At 46.7% G+C, this 16,504-nt stretch overlaps 1 protein-coding gene across 1 annotated transcript in view; it reads right to left on the reverse strand.

Annotated features, from left to right (window-relative positions):
* Positions 1-477: 477 nt before the first annotated feature.
* Positions 478-16,504, reverse strand: part of TNN (tenascin N) — a 17,133-nt gene continuing 1,106 nt past the window's right edge. The window contains exons 2-13 of the mRNA XM_009080756.1: positions 16,009-16,287; positions 13,386-13,649; positions 12,584-12,769; positions 11,984-12,073; positions 10,989-11,252; positions 6,285-6,415; positions 5,660-5,792; positions 4,386-4,537; positions 3,222-3,318; positions 2,370-2,537; positions 1,211-1,374; positions 478-653 (exon numbers count right to left, since the gene is read on the reverse strand). Of these exons, the coding sequence (XP_009079004.1) occupies positions 507-653; positions 1,211-1,374; positions 2,370-2,537; positions 3,222-3,318; positions 4,386-4,537; positions 5,660-5,792; positions 6,285-6,415; positions 10,989-11,252; positions 11,984-12,073; positions 12,584-12,769; positions 13,386-13,649; positions 16,009-16,287 (2,075 nt within the window). The 3' untranslated portion in view covers positions 478-506. The remainder of the gene's footprint in view (positions 654-1,210; positions 1,375-2,369; positions 2,538-3,221; positions 3,319-4,385; positions 4,538-5,659; positions 5,793-6,284; positions 6,416-10,988; positions 11,253-11,983; positions 12,074-12,583; positions 12,770-13,385; positions 13,650-16,008; positions 16,288-16,504) is intronic.

Here is a 16,504-nt window from a genome sequence, read left to right on the forward strand (position 1 = left end):
AGGGAATGTGCCCAAATAATAAGGGGAACCACAGACCAAGACAGGGAGAGGGGACAGTCTCAGGAAAGCTCTCTCTGATGAAAATTAGGGGCTATTGTTGGTTAGTGGGTGGAAATTTAATTTTTTGAAGGCTGAAGCAGATGGCACCAGAGAGGGACAGAATTAAGAGGGGCCTGCAGAATGCAGAGGTTTCATACGGATCAGCATGTGTTAAAGCTTGTTTTACATAAAGCTTATCCAAATTGCATACATTGGATGAAGCAGGTCCTCGTCATGTTTAGCCAACCAGGGTATCTACAAAAGCAGGATGCTCCCCACAAGCCCCTTCCCAGTCTCTGACAGATCCCCCAGCAGGAGCTCCAAAGGCTGGGCTGCAGGTCCACATGTCCCTGGGTGCACACTGGTCAGGGATTGTTTCCAATGCATTGGAAAAAGCTGTCTGAATGGAACTTTGTTAAGGAACACTGAATCATTCTCTTTGGGTACTGTTCTTCACAGAGTTCGATTTAAGCCCTGATCTTCTTCCTCTTCCCTGATAAAGACCTCTTCTTCCTCCCCAGGACTGGCTCATTACTGGAAGACTGAGGACGGATCTTCATCTCTGTGAAAGGGATGGAGAATTCATGGCCTTTCCATGGCTCCCAGTTCACACCCTGGCAAAAGACCAAGGAATTTCTTTTACTGAAGTGCCCAGACCAGGTGCTAGGAGTCCACCACTACCCCTCTATAACACCATTTAACCCTCCAATAAACATAGACTCTAATTAATAGTCCTAATATAGATCATATCTCTATTCAATTTGGAACACAACAGGACTGAGCCATCTTCAAGCCCAAAATAAGCCTGTGCACTGCTGGATGCTGCCTAAAACATGCACTGAAAGCCAAGGTAAAGGCTACATGAGAGTGAGCCAGCATCCTAGTGTGGCTCCTAGTGAGAGTTCTTCTAGGTATTGCTCTCAAAGATCAAGACAATTTCACCTCAGATATCTCTGCCCATAAGAATTAAGAAGCCATGAGCTCAAGTCCTCTGGATGCAGGGAGGACAGAGTAAGAACTGTAAGTTTCCTTATGGATCATTTTTCTTTCAGATGAAATCAGTTAGGATAGCCTGGGCAAGCTCTGCTCCTCTAAGGAGAGACATCCCCTCCATGTGTTTTCTCTAGGCTAGGGAGAAGAGCTAACCAGCACACAAAGCTCTGCTGCTCACCTCGCTGTGCTTGCTCTCCCCATACTTCCCGTTGAGGTTGGCCAGGTGGCAGTTCTTGTACCACCACGCGCCGTGGTGCGTCAGGGCACAGTTGCTAAGAGCCACATCATTGTCTCTGTCCCACGTTGTGAACTTCCAGCCATTGTGGTAGGTCATTGCATCCCCTGGAGGAAGGGTTGAAAGACACGAATAGGAGTCAGGTCCTACAGCAGCTCATCCTGAAGACTTACACACCCTTCAGGCAGGACACAGCAGGCCTGGCAGAGGAAAAGCCACAGCATAGGATAGGTCTGGACACTAATTCCTAAAGCACTGCAATTAAAGGGCACTCCAAGGGCTGGATCCTCCCAGCTGAAGATCAAACCTTATGGCAAAAGGATATTAAAGGATAAGTGGAAGACTACGGTCACAACAGCAATGGTAAGGATTTACCAGTGGCAGAAGGCAGTGCTGCTGTTGGGCAAGCTCACATCTTGAATAAAAGCCACTTTTGTTTTGCACTCTCAGCCCCAGAAGTTGCTGTCCCATCAGCAAAGGTTACCCTCATGGAAATGCTTCCCAGTCTGCCTTTTCAGATGTTTTTTCCCTGGGCTACAAGAGCCCTCTCTTCCACATGAAAAAGCAACTCTTTCTCCTACCTTCAGCATGAGACAGGCCTATGGGCACACTTTCCTTAGTGCTCCTAGCAAGTACAGACTTTTCTCCTCAAAGAGAATCACATCTGATCTAACCTGACCTAAGGATCTCCCCCACACTACTGGCAAAACAAACACACAGGTCCCAGCATTACATAGAATCATCAAGGCTGGAAGAGACCTCTGAGACCATCAAGTCCAACTTTTAACCTGTCACTGCTGTAACCCCTAAACTCTATCTTCCAGTGCCAGGTCCAGGTGCCTCTTAAACATCTCCAGGCATAGTGAGTCTACCACCTCCCTGGGCAACGTATTCCAGTGCCTGACCAACCTAACCGGGAAAAAAAAATGTCCTAATGTCCAATCTGAATCCCTCCTGTCTCAGCTTATGACTATCCCCTCTAGTCCCCTCCCTACAGGCATGGCAGAGACCACCCCCCACCTCTCTCCAATCCCCTTTTCAGGTAGTTGTAGTTGTTTCCCTGTGCTAAGCAGAGATAACACAAGCACCAGGCCCTCCTCACCAGCATTGCCTCTGTAATTCCCCACAGACAGCCTGTATCTCTCCCTGCTGGAGGCAACCTGGAAGAAGTCATAGACAGCGTAGACAGATTCGCTGGCTGTGCGCAAATCCACGCGGAGCTCATAGCGGACGGGGCTGCTGCTTGTGAGATTGTGCAGCTTGTCAAGACCTAGAAATAAAAAAATAACAAACACACTTAAAAGGGAAAAGCCTGTTCACATTTGCAGTCTTAGACTCTCACCCCATGGGCCATTTTGGTTCAATCAGCTATTTCCTGCCTCCCTCCTTCCCTGCTTGATGCTTCATGACATTTTGCCAAGTTTATGCTGGCTTATCTCAGTTCCTGGCAGGAGACAGCAGTATCAGAAAAAGCAAACAGTCTTAACCAGCACAAGACTAGCTGTACTGAAACATTATTTTTCCCAGAACATTTAAAGACTTGCTCCCAAGACCTTGCCCTATTTAGTGCTGGATTCTCTGATTCACACATTGTTCACTAACAGAACAAGACAGACAAAAAAAATGATTGAGTACACCACATTTTGTGTGGTCTCCTGGTCTTTCCATTTTCACAATGCAATTTCTTTATTTCCCCTCTCATACGAACACACAAGCCTGAAATAAACCTTTCCAGAGTTTGGCTTGCTCTAGGACTGCTCCAAAGCCCACAGATGTCAGTGGAAATACTTAGTGAGCCTTTAGGGATCCCTCAATGCTTCGTTGGCATTGCTAGGGAAGACACAGAAGCTGACAGTTCACGACTGCAGGCTTTGGGGGGATGGATCTTTCAGCATTTAGGTGCTTCTGCAAAGCTAATCTTCAGCTCTTCACTGGTCACACCCATGTACTGTACCAAGCCAAAATTCCCCAGTGGGATCTCCAAAGCCTTCCACATAATTTTTCCAGCGTTGGTAGAAATCCACCTCACCAGTGCTCCGCCTCTGAAACACCTGCAAAGCAAGGATTGCTGAGATGAGGAGGATGGGGATGAGAAATGCTCAGCCTGACTCAAACACAGATGAAAATGTGAAGCACTCAGGAACAGACAACCCTAACTGATCACAAAATCATTAAGGTTGGAAAAGACCTCCAAGATCTTTATGATGACCAACCTTTATGATGGTACACTGAGCAGGATACACACAGGAATCCATTTCCATTTTCTGACTGCACATAAGCACTGGGGTGAATACTTAGTTGTGCAAATTTTACAGTTTGCTTTCCACAAATCTGAGTGTGATCTTAACATTTGGACAAAACAGGCCTAGAGACAGGATCCACAAGGCATTTGGGTTTCTAAACTTCATCAAAATCAGAAGGGCTTGGGCAATAACACACAAGTCCTATGAGAAGTGCCTGAGGGAGCTGGGGCTGTTTAGCCTGGAGGACACTCAGGGGTGACCTTATCACTATCTACAACTCCCTGACAGGAGGCTGTAGCCAGGTGGGATCAGTCTCTTCTCCAAGGTAACAAGTGACAGGGGAGGAGGACATCGTCTCAAGCTGAACCAGGGGGAGTTTACGTTGGACATTTCTTCACAGAAAGGGTGATTAGACACTGGAATGCACTGCCTAGAGAGGTGGTGGAGTCGAGTCACCATCAGGTGTTTAAGGAAAGACTGTGTGTGGCACTGAGTGCCATGGTCTAGTTGGCATGGTGACAGGTACATCAGCATCCACCACCCTCCCTAAAACATGCCACTCCATCCAGGCAGGGGCTGAAACACAGCAGCAAAAAGAGCCTCAGCTAACACCAGTTCCAGGTACACTCGATTACACGGATCAAAAAGCAGAGAGAGGAGCAGAGAATCACTCACTATCCACCCTCCTCCATCAGTAGTCATGTCACAGGGCATGGTGACAGGTACATCAGCATCCACCACCCTCCCTAAAACATGCCACTCCATCCAGGCAGGGGCTGAAACACAGCAGCAAAAAGAGCCTCAGCTAACACCAGTTCCAGGTACACTCGATTACACGGATCAAAAAGCAGAGAGAGGAGCAGAGAATCACTCACTATCCACCCTCCTCCATCAGTAGTCATGTCACAGTACACCTGCAGTGGCCTGTGGCTGTCCCCGCTCAGGTAAACGGTGTACACACCACTGGAGACATTCCCGTTCCGCCGTGCCTGGCTGCAGTCCGCAGGGTAGGGGTACAGGAAGCTCACTGTGAGAACAGAGGGGGGAAAACTGCCCATCAGCAAAGCAGGCCACAGAGCTGGAGGAGGCATTTCACCCCATAGGAAGCTCCTATGGACAACAGTACTGGCAGAGAAGTACAGAAAGCAGAAGCTGCTGCTGAGCATTCACACAGTGCCCAGCTGCATTGCTGCTGGAAGTCTTCCCCACTGGCTGGGAGCTGGCACAGGGATGGGGTCCCCAGAGGCTGCAAGAGACAGAACCATAGAATCCTAGACTGGTTTGGGTTGGAAGAAATCTTAAAGATCACCTAGTTCCAACCCCCTTGCCATGGCAGGGATGCCACGCCCTGGATAGGTTGCTCAGGTCCCCATCCAACCTGGTCTTGAACACTTCCAGCGATGTGGCAGTCACAGTCTCTCTGGGCAACCTGTGACAGTGTCTCAAGAGTAGAGAATTTCTTCCTAGCATCTAATCTAAACCTGCCCTCTTTCAGTTTAAAACCATTGTCCCTTGTCCTGTCACTATCTGCCTGTGTAAAGATTCAGCCTTGGCTTGCAGAGAGAGCAGGAAGAGGACCCCATATTTGTGAAGATGGGAGTAGCAGAAAACAGGGACTTAAATTTCTCTCCATTTCACAACTAAAAACTGGCAGCCCCTGTGAGCAGTAGCACAGTACAAGATGCTCCCACAGCACACTGGCATAAGACTTGTTTGATTTACTGCCACTCTTGTGTGCATTTCCTGACCTCTGCACAACCTGGGCAGCTACCCAATGCCCTGAGAGCACTTACACCACTGTGCCCTGCCATTACTAGGATCTGCAGAAAGATCTCCTGATGTATAATCATCTCTCCTGCCCACTGGCAGCTCATCAATAGTCTTTGTCCACACTTGGCTAGCAAGGTTTGCCAGCAGCACTGACCAACATGGGCAATCTTTACTCACACTATCCCGTTGTGTTCCCAAGGCTCCAGATGGTGTGGGACACTCAGCCAGGAGACACACCATGATTTGCTAAATGGTTTGCTTATGATCACATAGTTTCCCAGTGCATCTGTGGAACATGAACTCAGTTTCTGACCTCTACCATAAAGCACAACAGCTGCAGAGCACAGGGAAAAATGCAACATCCAAGGCCGATTCCTACCTGTTGAGAAGGTACTGTCTGTCTTTCTGCTCTGGTGATCTCCCTTAAAGGCTATCACAAAGACAGTGTACCTCACTCCTTGCTCCAGTCCTTCCAGCACAAACTGCTGCTCGCTAGGGCTCAGCTGTACTTCCTGCCAAACAACACAGATTAAAGGTCAACCCAACTCTGAACAGCATTTACCTTCTCTGTAAGACAGTGCCTCATACTCCATGTGCATTTACAGGTTTCTCCTGTAGAGTTCAGACAAACACATTCACTGTGTGACCTTGAAAGATGGAGTCCATCTCCTCAGTTGGGGCAAGGTCTCAGAAAACAGTTAGGACACTGAGGACATCCTGTCCCTGGTGAGTGCTGCCCTTCCAGGTAATAAGTTACAAAAATGAGGAAGCAAAGATGTTCTCTGCACCTGGGAAGAGGCATACCAAAGTCTTTTCACAGCTTCTACTCATAACAGTAGCACATCTCCCTCCTCAAGCCCTCCCTCCTTGAGTAATGGATAGCATAGATTCCACCTCAAAATTTCATTTTCTGTGGTGCACACACCCATGAGACCCAACTGGCAGAGCCCATAATCACACGGGTGATTTCAGTGGGGTCTGCAGGACTGATGAATTCCCTGTACCTTGCTTGTCCCATCTTGACCCTGGTAGGTGAGGGAGTAGCCATCAATCTGTGCTGCAGGAGGAGTCCAGGTAACCACACCAGTAGAGTGAGTCACATTTGATACATGAAGGTCCTTGGGAGGATCAATCTCTATTGAAAAACAAAAGTCAAGTCCCATTGCATAAATGAGAGGCAATAACTGCAGTGTAGGGCTTGGGCTGAGCTTTCAATGCCTAAAAGTCACCCAGTGGCCTGGCTGCTGCTAGCAAGCAGCAGAAGCCTAGACCAAACACAGCAAGGTCTGCCTCAGATCTGGTTTGGGATGCTCTGTGAGCCCTGCAGTTGGCTCGACTGTACAGGGCCTAAGAGCCCAGACATAACTGCCTGAGACTCATCTCTGAGGAGCACTCACACATAGGTCAAGATTGGTCTCTATGCCCCAGTCCTAGAGCACAGCTCTAGCATGGCCTAGCTGAGAGCCCTTGGCCCTCATTCCCCTACTGCAGAGGAAGAATTACTCCACAGGCTTTAACATTGTCATGCTTCAGCCTTCTTTTGTAAATGCAGGAATACAAAGAAACCCAGAGCTTTACAGTTCAGTCTGTGCTGGATATGGGGCACCAGCTCCCTCACTGGCTTCAAAGGCTTAGCCAGACACTTCCTGAGCAGTCAGACTGCCCAAGGTCAGCATAAAGAGCAGAATGGAATTATTTTAACATAAAGCCAATTCACAGCAGTTGTCAAAAAGCATCTTGCAAGATACCCACAACAGGGCTGCAGTGCTTTTTCCCCCAGGACAAAAGCAAGTTCTAAAGCTCTGTTGAAAGTAACAACAATGGAAACAGCCTCTCCCTAATTTTCATCCTGTGCTTGCTAGATTTTATATATTTTGGGAGCATGGTAAGGAAAACAATTTGAGGAGTAAGGTTTGTCTGACTTTCCAAGTTTTAGAGAGAAGGTCTTTGGTGAGCAGTGCTGGTCTCCAGGGAAGGGTGCTCCAACCCTAGGTTTATATCAAACCATAACTGAATAATTCATGTCAATTCCCTGCTCTTCCACAAACCCCCCTGAGGGTCCACAGGAATGTCACTGTCTGTTGATTCAGCTCTTCTCCATATAAATCAGGCAACAACACCTGCCAGGTGTTGCAGAGTGTTATGAGGATAAGCATAACAACAATTCTAATGCATCAGTGAAACAATGAAGTTGTGAAAGGGCCACAGAGAAAGACAAGGCCAAGCTTTATTTATCCCAGATAAATGAGAGAAGAGTGGAGCAGGAAATGCTGCACTCCTCATGCCCAAGGTTACTGCTTAATGCAAACAAAAAAAAGCAGAGAAGAAGAAATCAAAACATCAAATATAAGAACAAGGACAATAGCACTGCAGTTCCCACAGCATGTTGTTTAAAACGCTGCTATTCACTACAGCCTAAAGCCACCTTTCCCTAGGTGAGTTAATCATTAGCTAATGAGCTCACTTCATTTGGGAGACCACTGAACAATTGCTTTAAGCAAAACGACCCCAGAAACCTCCTCAGACAAACTCACTACGTGTGTAGCGCTAGCTGCACAGGAGAGGGAGCTAAAGGCAGTGTATCCATCCCGAAAAGCAAGGGATGGCAAGAGAGCCTGAGCCTGCATCTCCCAGCACTGCCCTTGAAGGGCAGCCAGCAGCTCCCATGAGCTCCCTGGCACAGCCGGTTTCAGTGCTAGGGAATGATCAACCAGCACCTTGAGTTAAAGAAATGGATTCTTGCTTTCCTTCAGAAGCTGTATCATTTTAGCAGAGGTGTCATTTTTGTGCAGATACTTTAAAAATATCCTTCCTGATGTTAAATGCATTCCCTCTCCTCTCCCAGCAGGTTCACTTCATGTGAAATTTCCAGGTGCCTTCATTTTCATGCCAGCTTAAAAAAAAACCCAACCATTTGAATTTGCTGAAACTCTCCTTGTATTTCTAGCTCCAGATAGGTTCACAACCTTTTGGCCTTAAGAGATCTCCATTTGTCCCCATTAGCTGCCCTCGACCTCTGTAAGCACTGGGGAACAGTTTGGCATCTTGACCTAAATCCAAACTTCAGCAGTTCTATCTCACACCAGCTGGATTCCTAAACTAAATAAAAAGTACATTAGCAAGGTCAATGGATACGGAGTGACCCTGAGATGTTCCCAGTACACCACAATCCTTATGGCTGACTGAACAGGACAGATTTAAGCCTGCCTGGCAGTCTCCTAGGACTAGCCTAAGGTCACGAGTCAAAGGGCAGGCCGTTATTTTTAACTGCCTCTGATCTAAAATGGTTTCATTTTGGTTGTTAAACCTCTGTTATTGTTAGGCTGGATAGCAGCATATGAAGCTCTGCATGCTTTTAATTAAGGACAAGCTATTATGGCTCTAGTATTACAAGATCTTCTACAATCACCTATAGCAGCAGTCTGTTATGGTAACCTATACTTATGCATTTATCTCCAAAATGGTGTTACCACTGTGCATCTTTAATACCAAGCAATGAAAAGAGAGATCATGAAACTGCATGATCAAAACAACACTTAAGTGAGTCCTGTTGGACATCACCATTTGTGGAGCCAAATCATGTTGTACTGCTGGACACAGTGCAAGGCAGATAAAACCAGGGATGCTAACTGCTTCCATGTCCTGCCATGCTTGGCACATTGGTAACCACACCTGCATGTCAGCACCAAGGTGGTTGAGCCTTGGCAGGTCCAGTTGCCCCCTCTGACCTGTGCTGGGCTGCTGGTTTCTGTGGGGACAGTTGGGAGTGAAGAACATGGGTGTCCTAGTGAGGCTACTCTTACTCCTTCCCTTCAGGGCCCTGCAGATTTCTTCCACTCCTCATCTTTTATTTCTTTTTGAGGATGGGCCAATGCTGGGAGGTGCTCAGTTCTGAGGTATTTCAGCTGGGGGAAAAAATATCTCTTCATGGCTACAACAGCAGGACTCTGGGGAGCCACAGAAGCACAGCCAACCCTGCCTGGGCAGAGAGGAAAGCCCGCTCAGAATATGGTATAACTGTCTTTTGCTTTCTGAAGATCACAACCTTCTGCCTGAGAATTAACCCCAAAAAAACCCCACCCAAATCACCTGCTCAAAATCTGTGGCTGAAATGGAGCTCTCCTGGAACAAGATTATTTCACTTTCAAACTCCTCCACTATTACCATCCTTCCCCTGCCCTTTTCACAGATGGGAACATGGCACTAGATTTCACAAGCCTTATCACAACACAGCCTGGAGGAATGTGGCCCTTGGAGGACAGCACCACAGCCCATGACCTTTGCACTGCTAAATACAGCTTAAGCAATGAAGGACTCACAAATGCCTCCCAAATTATTGGAACAGCATTTCTCCTGCTGCTGGAGGCTGTAAACTCCAGAGTACAAATGCACAACCACCTGACAGCCACACTGTAATTTACCACACACCAGCTAACCTGCACTGTAATTTACCACACATTAGCTATGGAAAAAGTTGTGTTTTGCCACCTGCGTGTACTAATCCCACCTCTTTTGTGAGATGAAAATACATTACTTTTCACTTTACTGAAAGATGCTGAGGCTTGTTTGTGCTGCCCAAGAGCAGCACACGCTGGGAACTGGGAATTTGAATAATCACAGCTCAGCTCGTTAGCAGTATGAGATGCTCACCTGTGGTAAGAGAAATCAAGTGAATGATTTTTCTTGTGTGATATGAAAATCAAGTTTGTTCTTTAGTGATAATTGCACTGCAGCTGGGCTGTTTCACTCTGCATGTGCATAGAATTTAACCCCTTAGCTCCCTGGGTGGCCCAGGACCTTCCCAGACAGTCACTTGTCCCAGTGAGAACATGGGCTGGCCCCAGACAATGGACCAGCTTCAAAGTAGGGGATTGACTGAGCTTCATCATTAAGCATTTGACTGATCCCCTCATGTGGGAACTTCAGACAAACCTACCAATTCCCTGAGGCATCTCCTGTTGTGCCTAGTCCAATTTATGTGCTTAAATGTGTTGGTTAACATCCAGAGTGGAGCATCCTAAGCACTCCCCTAGGTAAGTTTGGTGTGTAAGTGCAGATTGCACATAGATAAGACATTTGTAAATAGTCAGTAGGAGCTGCTCCTGTACACACAGCTACACATGGCTCAGTGGATTGTTAAAATCAATCAAAAGGGCTTCAAGCAGTTTCCCAATCCAGCTGCAGACACTGCTGCAACCACCTTTCCAGTGGAGACTCACTGCCACCAAAGCACAGTGACCAAACGTCCTGTTTGAGAGATTTGATTCCCCACATGATCCTTAATTTATGCCATGATCCAAATGAATTTGCTTTTCCCTTTTAACAAACACCCTGTCATGATTATCTGTGCCAAATGTGTATGAGGCCCCTGCACTGCTGGGAAAGGCCACAAGAGCCACCCAAAGCAAAACTTGGAGATGATTTATGGCATTTTCAAGGCAAGGCATGAATTTCACATTCCAGCTGGCTGTGCTTCACTGTTCTCTGTACCAACAGTAACTGGCCCCTTGCCATAGGGTCTGTCCACAGCAGAACTCAGAGTCTTAAGCTGAGCTGGAGACCTGTTCAGCCACACTAGTAAAAATGACATGAACTATTTGTCTCACTAAAAACATGTGCAAAGCAGGAGTAGCTTTACTAAAGCAAGTAAAATTGGTGGAGTTTTTTGAATTTCAAACTCAGCTCCCTGTGCTGCTGCTGCAACTCACCTGTCACAGCTCTGGTGCTTGCCTTCTTGCTCCTCTGGGGCCCCTTCTCTGCCCGGATGTGGATGACATATTCCATGCCTGGCTTCAGATCCAGTAACTTGATCGTGTTCTTTTCACTCCCCACCTCTACTTCCTTGGTATCCCCATCAGCTGAGGTGTATCTCACCATGTACCTGTCTATGGGAGCCTCCACTTTATTCCACAAGGCAGTGATGGTATCTTCTGTCACTCGGTCAGTTGTCACATTGGTTGGGCTATCAAGTCCTAAAAAGACATTTCAAAGTGCAGGATTAGGAAACTCCAGATGAATTAAACCATAATCCCTGTCATGACACGTGTACAGGTCCTTCACTTTTGCCCTGCTAAAAGAGTCACCTAGCATTCCCCTTACAGCCTCCCATGTTGCCTACCCTGCAGATCTGTCTCCCCCCAAGGCTTTGCTATTTTAGATGAATGAATCAGAGTTTAGTGGTACCTCTTGAAGTAGATGGTATTTGTCTCAGTTGCAGCTCCTAAATCCCAGGGGTGACAGAACAATATGAACAGGATTACTCATTCTGGGATGTTTCTTTCCCTGTTTTTAAGCAGCTTTGCAGCCCCCATGTCTGTCAAGAACAGCTTGAAAATGCAAATCAAGGGTGTTCCAGCTAATCAGAGTCTACACAGGGCTGCAGAGCTGCCTTACAATGGCAGTGTGTGGAGGTTGTAGGTTCTGCTGTTTGCAAGTAATTTCTTTTTAATTGAATAATTTACAAGACAACCTCAGGACTGTCAGGCCTGATATGGGATTTTTCAGCCTTTGGAAGCAGCACACCTACCCTTTTTAAGGGCTGAATTTCAGAGATTCCAGACTCCTACAGATAGAATAAGAGTTCAAAATTCTTCAAGCTCTTTATTGCAGTATAATAGCTCAAAACTATTACCTTTTGTGGTGTAATTTTGGCAGATCTGCCCCCAAACCCTGTAGTAACACCACTGTAATAAAAGCAACATACCAGTCCTACCAGCCACTGAGGATGGTTTCCCCTCCGTGTTGTCCTTCACAGGTATGACAGTAACCCTATACTCTGTGCCAGGTTTCAGGCCTACAAAGAGCAAAAGGGAATGTTACCAACAGTTAGGGAGGGCAGTATTTTTTCTTGAAGAAAGCTATTGGTTTTAGTCTATCTAGGTCTAGATTTATAGCAAAGAGGAACCTGGAGTTGAGATTTCTATCTAACTTCCTTTTGTCTTGAGAATGCCTCAATATCACTTCGGTCTAGGCCTGCCCTTGGGGCATACATGAAAAATTCCATAACATCAGTATTAACAGCTCTGAGACAGAAGAATATACTTCATTCCTAACAAGGACAGAATTAAAGCTGAATAAATATGCCTTGAAACTTGCTATTCACAGGGCACAGAAGCTTTCTCCCCGTGGAGACATTCATCATTAAGGGACAGAGAAGCCCCAGTAGATCTCACCCTAGCACAAGGTGAAGGAAAACTGCTCATTCACACATGAGAGAACTGTCTCAGGACTATGGTCTGACTGTCAGTCACTCCTGCCACTCCTCCCTGTCCCTAGGCAGCTGGGAATACCCACAAGTACTCACCAGTCAGGATGTATCTGCTCTTAGGGTCATTGCTTTTGGGCACCATGACCTGCTTCTCATCCACCTCCCCCAGGGATCTGAACTTCAGCTTGTAAAAATCCACAGCTGTTGGTGGGTTCTCCCACTCCACTTCCAGGGAGTGCTCCATCTCCTCTGTCACCCAGATAGCGTTGAGTGCAGATAGGACTGGGAAGGACAGCAAAAAGCCATGAGGAAGCAGCATCAGGTAAAGATGTAAGATGGGAGGTCCTCCTCCCTGCTCAGTGTCCTGCTCTAACACCCAAGACATTTTCCTCAGCCAACTAAAAAGTTAAGCAAGTACAGCACAATCATTATTTCAACAGGCTGAGTTTTACCCATGATAACACTCCAGCTCTAGAGCTTTCTGGCTCTCAGCTCCCACCTGCTGTGCTAGAAGCAAGAAATATGTCAAAATCACCAAACTTTTCGCTGTTTTTGCCAAGTACAGGCAGGCAGCGTAATGCCAGCTTCTAACCAAATAGCATTTCAGTTCTCTGCTTCAAACAGACAGCCTTTGCACACTCAACCTCCTAACCTCAGCAAGATAAGGCTCATTCAGTCCTGGGAAGAGGCTGTGAGAACTCATTGAAGAGAGGAATTTTGCAGTACATTCAGCCCTAACAATACATATCTGGGAACAGATTCTCCAGAAAATGGCAGAAAACTGTAGCCTGAGAAGGGAGAGTGCACTGAGCACTCTCCAGCATTCAGTTCAATCCACTTGTTGGAATCTAAAGATCTACAATGTCTGACTCTGAAGAAAAATCCCACCTGCTCCTACCTGTAGTTGCTTCAAGATACTTGGGCTCACTAGCAATCCCCTTCTTCAGGTGATGAAGTGTGACATTGTATGTGGTGCCAGGGCTGAGACCCACAATCTCATAGCTGAGCTGCTCTCCGGGCACATGGATTTGTTTCACCAACATCTCATATCCAACTGGATAATAGGTAAGGAGGTAGTTGTCTACATCAGCCATTGGATCCCAGCTGACAGCCAGAGAGCTCTCTGTGGAGTTCAGCAGCTGCAGGTTCTGGGGGGCAAGCACTAGAAGAGGACCAAAGGAAAACACTGCAGTGAGGATGATGTCTAGTCACGTGGCCATACACAAAAAATTTTCAATCCTATTTTGAATAAGAAAATGCAGAACTGGAGCTTCCAATCTGGAGTCATCTTGGATTTAGCCATTTCTTTCTGCTCAACAGCATATCATTAAATACAAATGAATACTACAGCCAGAAACAGTTTCCTGGGTGTCCCTTTCCAGCTTCTAAACCCACACTGGCATGAGGAAAACTCTCTGATAAAGCTCACCCTTCCAATGCATCTAAAGAAGAGAGACAAGCCCAGACCTTCTTTTCCTATAACTGTCAGTTATTTCAAAATGTCAGCTGGGCCCCAAACCTGGGCACACAGTTTCTGCAGGGTAGAGGTCAGAAACAGAGCTGTTCTGACTGAGGACTGATGGAAACTCAACACTTGGTGCCTGAAGGAGACCTGGGCAAATCTGCTGCACATAACACATTTCAGAACACCAACAGTGCCTTAGACATTTTGTCACAAGACAGACAACTCATCAGTGTCTTGAAGCAGCCCTTGAAAGCAGTCAGTGTAGAACATCTGTTTATCATCAAGTTTACCTGATTTTAATTACAAGTGAGCACATCATAAACTGATCAAACCATCTCCCAGCTGTATGTCATTAGCAAGGCAGCAAACTGATAGCAAAACAGAGGTAGCAAGTGCCTCTGAAAAGGCATGTGTCAGCAACATGAGGTCAGATCAAATCATGAGACTCTTCTCACTTGAAAGGCAGCATCCATTGCCATGTGTAAGTCACAGCTTTCACCAAAGCCACCCTCACTATGGGCATGCCATTGCTTTTATTGGAAGCTTTGTACAAAACATGAGACTGTTCATCCTGCCTCTTCTTGTGATGTGGAAACTGGATTTGAATAACCCAGCCTTGCAGTAAAACAATAAAGAACCTAAATACACGTGCTGTGGTTTATTCCTTGTCTAAGCATAGCTGGGAAGAGGATTGTATCTGCCTCTGTGCTGTTCAACATGTCCTTGTCCTCTATTTCTCCTTCAGAAGGAACTGCAAGGCATTAATTATAGTGTTGCATGCTTGACAGTAGCTTCTAAATGTTCAGACATTCCAGTTACCATGGCAATATATTAAAAAAAAGTCATTTCATGATCTGAGACACATAAAAATAGAATAATAATGATAAATAAATACAAGCAGTGCTATATGCATCAGCTCTGGAGTATTTGCTCACTCAGGGACAGAGGCCACTTTCACAGCCTGTAAAACAGCTGCAGGTGTTGTGTAAAGATGATGATCCAAGGCTGGACCCAGCCAGCCCTCTGGGAGAGGCTATCTGGGCCACAGTTCTCTGGGAGAATTATTCCTGATCTGGCAGAAACTCTTCTGCTTGCTACCTCTATAAAGGTGCTGCCTCTTGAGCAGCAAATCTCTACTGACAGGGGAGAGGAGTGCTGGAGCCACAGATAAACACCTCTGGATGGTGTGGAAAGGGCAGGAGGAGTGAAGTTTTGAGACAGATTTGGGTGCAGAATTTGAGCTGATAATCTCTAATTTAAAAGGTGAGTCTCTAAGCAGATGGATCAAGCCTGAGAGGTGAGGGATGATCTGGAGCAGAACAGATCTGAGAGCAAGGTCACTGCAAACCCATACTGAGTAATACCTGCTGCTCAGTGTGTGGTTGTTACCTGCTTTCTTCATGAGGAGCTGTGAAAGATTAGACCAAGCAGAGATGTGCTGAGAAGGAAAGTCTGATTGCTGAAGCCTGGAGTATCAACCCGTGGTTGTAGGGAGGCTCCAAGTTTTGCAGAATGAAGCAGAAAACTGCTGGACACACATCTCAAGGTCAGCTCAGTCAGGTCTTCTCAGGCAAATCCTGCTGCCTCGTAACAAAGCAGGATAAGGGAGAATTTCCCAAAGACCTCACTTCAAAGGGAGGTCATTTAAAGGATTTACACATCCTTTGTCTCACAGGTTTTATCAAATCAACTACCTTATTGCCAAGCAGTGCACACTGCAGCAAACATGATTTTACCTTCTACTGTCTCATTTGTATGGAAGGAGCAGCCTCTGGCTCCCTCTTTAATTACAGGCTCTGTGCCCATTCTGCTCTCTCCTCCATCTGCTATGCACAGGCTGCTGCTAGTGCTACCTTTAGCTGTATTTCCACCTTTCTCCAGTTCAGAAATGTCTTCCAGGTAATTCTTGAAGACAAGTCAGTAACCCCTAGCCCAGTAGGAATTCCATGAGGAATATGGTGACCACAGGGTTGGTTTCTTTATGGGATTAACCAAGTGTGTGGGAGGTGGAGAGGGAAACTCGGATGGCAAGAAAGAGCTCACAGGCACATCTTACCCTGGGAGCAGTCGAGGCCAAAGAAGCCATCGTGGCAGTAGCACTCTCCTGTGTCACAGAAACCATTGCCACTGCAGTCCCCAGGGCATCGTTTCTCGCTGCAGTCCTCCCCGATGAACTCCTGGTGGCACTGGCAGATACCTTTGGCCGTGTCACAGATCCCGTGGCCGCTGCAGTTCTCGGGGCAGAGCTGCTGGCTGCAATCCTCGCCAAAGAAAGGCTCATCACAGACACACTTCTCCCCGTGCCAGCTCCCGTGGCCACTGCAGTGAGGGACACCTGGCCAGGGCAGCACCAGGATGCACAGCAGCAAGTGTGACACACAGAAAACAAAAATAAACCAGAAGAAAATATTAGGAACACAGCAAAAGACACATAGTGCAAAGGTGTGTTCAAGGTGGTTTGAGGGGAGGCATAAATATCACTGGAAAATATGGACTGAAAAAAACCTGATGGCATCACCTTGTTGATCTGTCCTAGGTTCAAGGAGGGATCA

This window comes from Acanthisitta chloris, unplaced genomic scaffold (genome assembly GCF_000695815.1).
Source record: "Acanthisitta chloris isolate BGI_N310 unplaced genomic scaffold, ASM69581v1 scaffold17158, whole genome shotgun sequence".
Taxonomy (NCBI): domain Eukaryota; kingdom Metazoa; phylum Chordata; class Aves; order Passeriformes; family Acanthisittidae; genus Acanthisitta; species Acanthisitta chloris.